Source organism: Seriola lalandi, unplaced genomic scaffold (genome assembly GCF_002814215.2).
Source record: "Seriola lalandi dorsalis isolate HSWRI2012SDOR001 ecotype SW California unplaced genomic scaffold, Sedor1 jcf7180002054940, whole genome shotgun sequence".
NCBI classification, from domain to species: Eukaryota; Metazoa; Chordata; class Actinopteri; order Carangiformes; family Carangidae; genus Seriola; species Seriola lalandi.
This window is the reverse complement of record NW_019525491.1, coordinates 715,496-723,646: the sequence shown is the minus strand read 5'-3', so window position 1 is coordinate 723,646 and position 8,151 is coordinate 715,496. Positions and strand designations below refer to the sequence as shown.

General features: G+C 43.2%; 1 protein-coding gene across 1 annotated transcript in view; it reads right to left on the bottom strand.

Annotated features, from left to right (window-relative positions):
• afg2a (AAA ATPase AFG2A) overlaps positions 1-8,151 on the bottom strand; it is a 109,720-nt gene that overhangs the window by 75,089 nt on the left and 26,480 nt on the right. The window contains exons 12-14 of the mRNA XM_023393583.2: positions 6,986-7,195; positions 3,063-3,116; positions 2,647-2,726 (exon numbers count right to left, since the gene is read on the bottom strand). Coding sequence (XP_023249351.1) covers positions 2,647-2,726; positions 3,063-3,116; positions 6,986-7,195 — 344 coding nt within the window. The remainder of the gene's footprint in view (positions 1-2,646; positions 2,727-3,062; positions 3,117-6,985; positions 7,196-8,151) is intronic.

The following is an 8,151-nucleotide window of genomic DNA, read 5'->3' as shown; positions in this document are numbered from 1 at the left end:
GGGGGGTGGTGGGGGGGTAGAGAGAGAAAGTTTGGGTGAGGGGAGATAGTGTACAGAAATGGAAGGAGGGAAGAAGAGGACGGCATGGAGGACTGGTGAGAGAAGGGGCATGAGAGGGAGAATATGAGGTGAAAAAATATGGACGGAAGAAATAAATAAAGTGGGGAGGAACAGTGTGTGTGGGGCGATGAGTAACAGAGGGAGAGATGAAAGGAAAGAGGATGTGGGGAAAAAGAAAAAGAGGCACCATAGAGAAAGGGAGAACAAAAAATGAAAGAAGATGGGATGAGGGTGAGAGAAAAGAAGGAGGGTGACCAAAGGAGGGACAGATATTGAGAAGACTGAAACATTTTACTCTTTCATTTATTGTTTCTTTTCAAATCCACTGATCCTTCTGTTTTTCCTTTTATCATAATGACCTTTTTCCTTTCCAGATTCTCTGTCAGGACTTCAGTCAATCCTGAGCAAAGCAGAAATTCTTCCTCTGATCCTTTTTCTCTCTTCTCATCCATCAGCCTCTGCCTCTATCTCAACTCCTCTTGTTTGTCTTCGTCTCTCTCTCGCTCTCCCGCTCGTCACGACTTCTTTCTGCCTTCTTCATTTCATTCCACCAGTCTGGACTCATGGCAGGTAGGCTGACAGATTTACAGGTGCTTTTCATCTCCTGCCTCCAGAGGGGAAAAAACACACATGCACTGTACAGCCGAGGCCGCCCGGTCGTGTCAACAGTTTTGAATTCTTGCCGGCGTGAGTGAGCCACTTCATTGATTAAACATGGCAGGAAGAGAAGACCAATAAATATCCTTTATAGATCAGCGCTAAGTGCATTTTTTTTTTTTGAAATGGCGAGTGGCCCCGAGGCACAGGTCCAGCCCCGCGTTCATCACGTTCAGCTGACTAACTCTCATGCTGGGTGGGGAGTCAGAGTCGGCTCAGGAAGAGTGCATTCACAAAATTGAACATAAAGATAGGGAGAAGGGCGAAGGGGGGGGGGGCTCAATCATACTGTAAAAGCAGAGGGAACTTGACAGTCCCACTGGCAAAAAAAAAAAACTGATTGATGAAGACAAGCTGAAATACAGTTGTATCCACTACTCATTGGAAATGAGTCTAGACTGCTCTACACATCAAAGTCCAGGGTTCCCGCTTTCTCTGGGAAAATGCATGCTCTATAAAGTGCTGTCGGCTGAATGGCTCGGTTTATCCAGCTTGGTAGTTTAGAGGAATTAAGTGAATGAGACATAAAGGTAGAAAAAAAAAACCAGTGACCATCAAAATAAAGATGTTGGCAAAGAGGAACAGTGCTCTTATTACAAAACATCCCATCTAAAACCAAAACAAGACTCAGGAACTGAGACAAAGAATTGGAAAGTTGGAACTGATGCATAAATTACCGACTTACCAGCAGTTCAATTTAATCCTTAAAATATGCAACTCATTTAAAGCAATTGTTATTCTTCTTCCTAAATATGATTTGATTCTGGAAACACGAGTTCAGAACTTTTAGCCAGTGCCAGAGTACTCATTACAGAAACTGGTACAAAGTGAAAAACTCCTACAAAGTGAAAAATTATATTTATTAGTGCTGAACAACTGATGAAGATTCTCGATAACGCATTATGGCCAAGTGCAATATCCAGATCGCAGGAGCTGCAATTCTTTTCTTTTGATACAGTCAAGTAAAACACTTCGCTCCTCGCCCCTTTTACAGCACATGATTTTCTAGAATGTTTCTGTAATAAAAGAGAAGAGATAAGATATAAAATCAGCTCTTCCTCTCCAGCTTCAGTTGATCACTAATGTTGTGTCCCAGATAGTTTCTGCTTTAAAACATTTTGAGACCACGTCTTTTGAATAATTGTCTGAGCTGGTGTTGGATTCTGTAAAAATGTGTCGTAACAGACTGTAAATGAAGCTTTGTGGTGCTTTTGTCTAAATATGTTATGTCTCAGACACTGTGTAGCTATTGAAGATTCTGACTGAGGGTCCACACAGAAAAGCTATGAGGACGGCCCGTTGGCCTGTCTGTGCTCCTTCCTACAACATTTAGTTTCATCGACTGGTTTACCAGGAAGCAAGCTGCATATTTGGCCTTCCCCATCTGCCGTGGAAGGGCACAATGAAGTGTTTGTGTGCCTCCGATCTGTGTCCTCTGTCCGCCCCCCCGTCCTCTTTCCTTTAAGCCACAGATGTTCCCTGTGCCATCCCACTAAAGCGCCTGCAGACAAGACTGCGTTCTGTGTTCGCCAGCAGTGAAAAGCCGCAAACGTCCAAGAGGACACCATGGGAACCGAGTGGCTGGCTTTGATAGTGCAGTCATGCAGACTTTCTGGGATGTTTGCTCCGTCCATTCATAAATGAATCTTTGTTGGGACGTGTGGGGACAGAGGCTGCGGCCGGTAAATTAAAGCAGATCGCAGCGATGACTGTGCATTTGTCATCGCTGGACAATGAATGAGCACAGCGCTGAAAATAGTAAACACTGGACAGTAGCAGGGGTGAGCGGCGAACAATTACCCAGGGAACTATGAGGGAGGAAATGCATGTTTATCACGTGGGAAGGAACTTTGCTTCGACACTATTTATTTTCTAATTACAGGCCTCTTTCTATGGCATTAAGAAGAAAAAAAAAAGAACATGGTGTACCTTCCTCTTTCGCTGGCAAGAGCATCGATCTCATCAAAGAAGACGATGGAGGGAGCGACGGCCCTCGCCTTCCGAAACACCTGCAGGCAGCGCCAGCAACAATGGAGGAGAGGAAAACAGGACAAATCTTTAAACAGGACCAGTGAATCACTCTCAGCCAGAAGTGCGCACAAACATACACAGGAAATACAGCACTCATTAATGTCATACACTGCATCTCAGGTCATCCGTTCATTATGTCAACAACTATAAATATTCAGGGCACAACAGTTTTAACTCTGCAGTTTGGTGAGGATAAAGTCACCAGGAAAGAATGTCAGCTTGCATAACTGTCCGTTAACATGAGGACAGTTTTAATAGACCATTGTAAACCATGTGATTGCGATAATCAAGTAGAGGAAGTCTAATGTACCTACCTCTCTCACGGCTCTTTCAGACTCTCCGACGTACTTGCTGAGTAACTCTGGCCCCTGAAAGAAAAGTTGGAACGGTATTTAAGTGTTCAGGTTTGGTCTATAATTTCACATATTGACAAAATGTTTATGAAAGATATTAATAGATAAACACAGGTTGCAGAATTGATTAGCGATGTAAAGAAAGAAAAACTGAGCTATCCGATCCCTAGAGGCGATGCCGGAAGTTGAGTTTAAAGCATCTGATTTTGAGCATCAGTATCGACCACCATCATCATCGGGGCTCAGGCGACTAATCGAGGTCGTGATTTGTGAAGTATCACCGGGAGGCGCCGCGTTTGAAAACGCTTTAAACTGACAAGACCACGGAGAAACAAACCGCTGCTCCGTGGCGTCTTCTGAGGATTTTAAAAAAGAGGGACACAGTGATAACGCAGAGTGATAATGTCAAGGAGGATGTGGAGGAGGGTGTGGGTGTTTGTGTGTGTGTGTGTGTGTGTGTGTGGTGTAATTGCACAGTACTGCTTCAGTGTGTACTGGCTCGTGTTTGAGTGTAAACATCTGTGGTTCACCTGGCACATGAAGACATTTCCCGCCGTGTGATTGTATGATCAAAACATCCCCATGATTGCTGCCACCGCTGTCTCCACCACTGCTAGTACCACTGCTGTTACAGTGTAATTACTGCTGTTATTTCTACACTTAATTAACTAACACTACTAATACTAATACTAACTAATAACTAAACCTAATCTCTGGTCTGTTCTCAGAGCTCATTCACCCAGATTAATCTTTGATTAACAGCGTTTGCAGGATGGACTGAAACTTCTCAAAGTTTCGTTTCAACTCCTCGTCCCCTCCCACTGTCACCCACAGGCTCCTGCAGCCTAAATACAGCTTTACTCTATTGGGACTGCAATTCATTCAGTGTTTGCAAACAGGTCACACCTTATCTTACTGGGAGAATACCACCGGCCTTACTGCTACAAACACAACGCCCACACACCCACATTTTTCACACAGTGTGGACAATAAAAAAACTGAGCTTTTCAAAAATGATGACATCTTACTGCACAGACATGATCGGGAGCCGTGTAGCAGTAAAGTTAAGTTTCTGTAGATCACTGATTTTAAATGTCCCACAGGTGCAGTCATCAATTTATGTCTATTCTGTCATACTGTGTGTGAGCATAAAAGAGGATTTACTGTTCTATTGGTTACTACAAATCATTATTTTATGTCAGTTGTCTGACAGTAGAAATGAAAAAGAAATGTGTCAATGACATAAACTGTGAGTTCAGCTGTAAAATGAGTTATGATCCCGCTGATGAAAGGGGAGGAGGAGGGAGAGATCAAGCCATTTTCCAGTTGTTCATGTCATTTCAGTGTGGACGGGAAACATTTTGAAGGCCTCGTGAAGACGCTTGCGCTGCACGTCGTCGTCATAGGTTAACTGCATTTTTCAGATTTAGCCGGCTGACCCCAACGCTTACTACTTCGACTGACTGAAGCTGCTATATCCTTTCCTTCTTTTAACTTCTTAATCTTTCCCTCCTTCTTCTCTCCCTCGCTCAGAAGCAGATAAACATCCACTCAAGCCCTCAGAAGAACTTCCTCCCCAGCAATCCACCCTTTCAACACCTCCGGGCTGACGGAGGAGACGACACTTAACTCCCAGCCCTTTTGTCTCCTGCAGTAAGTGTGGAGGTTGACTCATTAATCCCAGGTTCCTTCTCTCTGTAGCAGAGTCAAAGGTTGGACATGGTGAGTTTGAAAACCATTGACACTGTAGAGATACGAGCTGTGTGTGTGTGTGTGTGTGTGTGTGTGTGTGTGTGTGTGTGTGTGTGTGCGTGCGTGCGTATCCATGTGCGGATGTGAGTGTGTTTCAGTGGCTGCAGTGGGAGGAAACTGAAATTGACAAGATGATAATAGGGCTTTTTCACACAGAGGAAACAGACTGAGCTTTAAAGTATCCACATTTAAATCTGGATAACATATCTATGTCAAAGCAACCGCCGCACTGGAAAAACCTGATACTGTTATTGCAGATGCTGGAGAGTGGCTTTCAGCCGGAGGGACAGGATGTTTTTTACCCTTTTCATACAGCAGATACTCTTCCTGACGACTGCAAACCTGCTGCACCAGATCGGAGTAACAACTCTTTTTTATCACCTTTGTATCAAAACACAATACATCATTCAAAAACAATGATAACATCTCCAACACTAACATGAAAGTGAAAACAGTAAGAATTTCAGCTACTGTACATTTGTGAAATAAAAAGTAAGAAGCCGCTTCTACAGGCGTTTATCTAGTAAACTGTGATTTGTTTAAAGCTAGTTCATTTTATTGTTGACCTCTGATTCTCCTCTGAAATTTAATAGCACAAACACTCTAACGTCAGTGTATTTATTCAAGAATATGCTCCTTCCAACATGTGAGGAGTTTTTCTTGTTCTTTTTTCATCAGATTAAAACGGCTGCTGAGTAAATTTGCATCAACTGTAAAATTGATGTGGGATATTACAGTTGCACAGACCGAAGCTGTTGTGACAGTAAAAGTCTAGACTTCAAAGATTTACATAGTCAGAGTTGAAGAAAATAAGTGTGTTAGCATTTCAACAAAACCTTAGCGACTTTGTCCCGGTGCGAACTGCAGCATCTTACTGCTAAAAACAACAAACAGAGCTAAATTCAAAAACAAGTATTTGCTGAAGGGTTAATGTCGTTGGTTGAGAGCTTCTGTCGAAGCTTTCTGTCTCACATGGCAACTGTTTTTCTTCTAAATATCCACTGATCAACAATTCAACAAGCTGATCAATCAATCTCCGTCAACCGGGCCCTGATGGGTGGAGGCGAGGGGCGACAGCGGGGGGTGCCGGAGAGGATTGGGGTGATGAATGAGAGGGGACAAACACAGGGTCGAAGGTCAGACAAAGAAGCTCTCTGCAGAGGAAGTCAGACCGCCTTCAGGTCATCAAGGAAACATCTTTCAACCCAGCCCGGTTTCCTAGGAACCACGTTCCTAATGGATGAATCTAATCCAATGCCAACGTTCACGAGGCCACGCAGGAAGTAGCGAGCAATATATGCAGCAAGGCGGAAAGTGAGGGTGTGAAGGTCAGGGTGGTGGTAGCCGCAATCTGTCCATAACTCTAACCAACCTGTAGCTGGAGCGAGAATGTGAAAACATCGGTGTTGAACGTAATCCAGAGTTTTTGCACGGTACTTACATTCTTGCTTTAGCCACAAGGAATCACACTTGATGTCATGTGAAGGTGGTTAACATGCTCAGATTGGTTAAGTATCATATAAGTGAGAGACCGGATCTCTTTACCATTCTGAAATGGAAAGCAATCTGTACATTTTGTCGTCTACTGTGCTTATATGAAGAGGTATGTCCAGAACCAGTTTCACTTGAATTTCAAAGCAACTTTTTGGCTGCATGGTTTATAAGTTCCAAAAAAATTGCAGTACAAATTGCACAACTACAGTACTTGACTCAAGGATGAAACTGAATCAACACATCATCAATCATCAGGCTAATGGCATCACTTCTAAAAACTTACTCAAAACATGTTGGCCATCACCAAACCTGCAATAACATTTGAGTGAGTTCTTGGATAAGCTCCATTCTCTTATTCTGGTTTTTGTTCACTGAGTCATACACAGTGTTTTTTTGGTTTTTTTTTGCAAGATCATTCAACCCAGAATATGATATGAAGAGCTACACCTGTAATACATTATTTGTTCATATTTATGGATAAAGGACGGGGAAAACAACACCCTATTCCCTTTTACCCTCTTTGATTCGAACTCATCCTCCACTGATCCAAAGATCCAAATAATTATTCAAAATCTTGTCGAGACAAAGAAAACAAACGATACCAGTCTGATTATTATGACTCATTGATGAAAACTCACTTTAATGGCCAGAAAGTTGAGCCCGCTTTCATTAGCCAGGGCCTTGGCTATCATGGTCTTGGAGCAGCCTGGGGGCCCATAGAGCAGGACTCCTTTAGGTGGTTGGATGCCCATGCGGGTGAAGGCCTCGGGGTGCCTCAGAGGCCACTCCACGGCCTGCTTCAGTTTCAGCTTCACCTCCTCCATCCCACCTACATCTGACCAGCGCACCTGGAAGGAGGAGATGAGGTAGAATCAGGGAACTTTTGCAGACTTATTGCAGTGCTGTGGTAAGATACATGATGCACGTGAAGATACACGATATGAAATTCCCAATAAAGACGATCTGATCTTAATTTTTTTCCAACATCTCATAAACCTTGGCAGAGTTAAATAAATACATCATAGCACTTTGGTATCTAGCATTGTATGATTTAACCTAAAGGGCTTTTTAAGGCCAATTTCACATCCACATGTTTGACTGAAGCTGCTGAACACAAGTATGAACGACAAGTATTAACAGGAAGAGCGAAAGAAAGTAGTAACAGAACAGAAGTAATGGGAAAACAACAAGTAGAGGTAGTCTTAGAAACTAGCAGCGGAAGAAGTGGATGAAGAAGAAACAGGGCATAGTGTTAGTAGTAGAAGAAGAAGCAATCCTGTATGGAATCCATTCATTACCCGTACCGCTTATCCTTATAGTGTCGCAGTTTAAAGTCACCAGTTAACCTCACCTGCATGTCTCTGGATTGTAGGAGGAAGCTGAAATACCCGGATGTGAACATGCAAACTCTTGAATACAGTTGCATCAGGTTCGGTGTTATTAATCAATTACACAATAACACGCGATGAAACAAAATGGATAGTATATATGATACAAGTTGGACATAATGAGTATGCGAGCTCTAATAAATGATCGCCATCAGTCTAATATACTGATCCAACTCAGTCCGGTTCCCTCTGACGTATCTTACAGTTGTAATCTGTGGCAGCTTCAACACAAACATATCGCCAACAATAATTGCAACAGACCAAACAAACTCTGATTGCGCGCTGATGTCACTGATGTTCTCATGTAACCCACGCAGACGAGCTTTTCAACTTTCTGACCGCCCGGGTCAAACAGAGAACTGCAAGTTCTTCCAGACGAGGATTACGACGACGAGGGGTCCGGGGGGGGGGGGGGG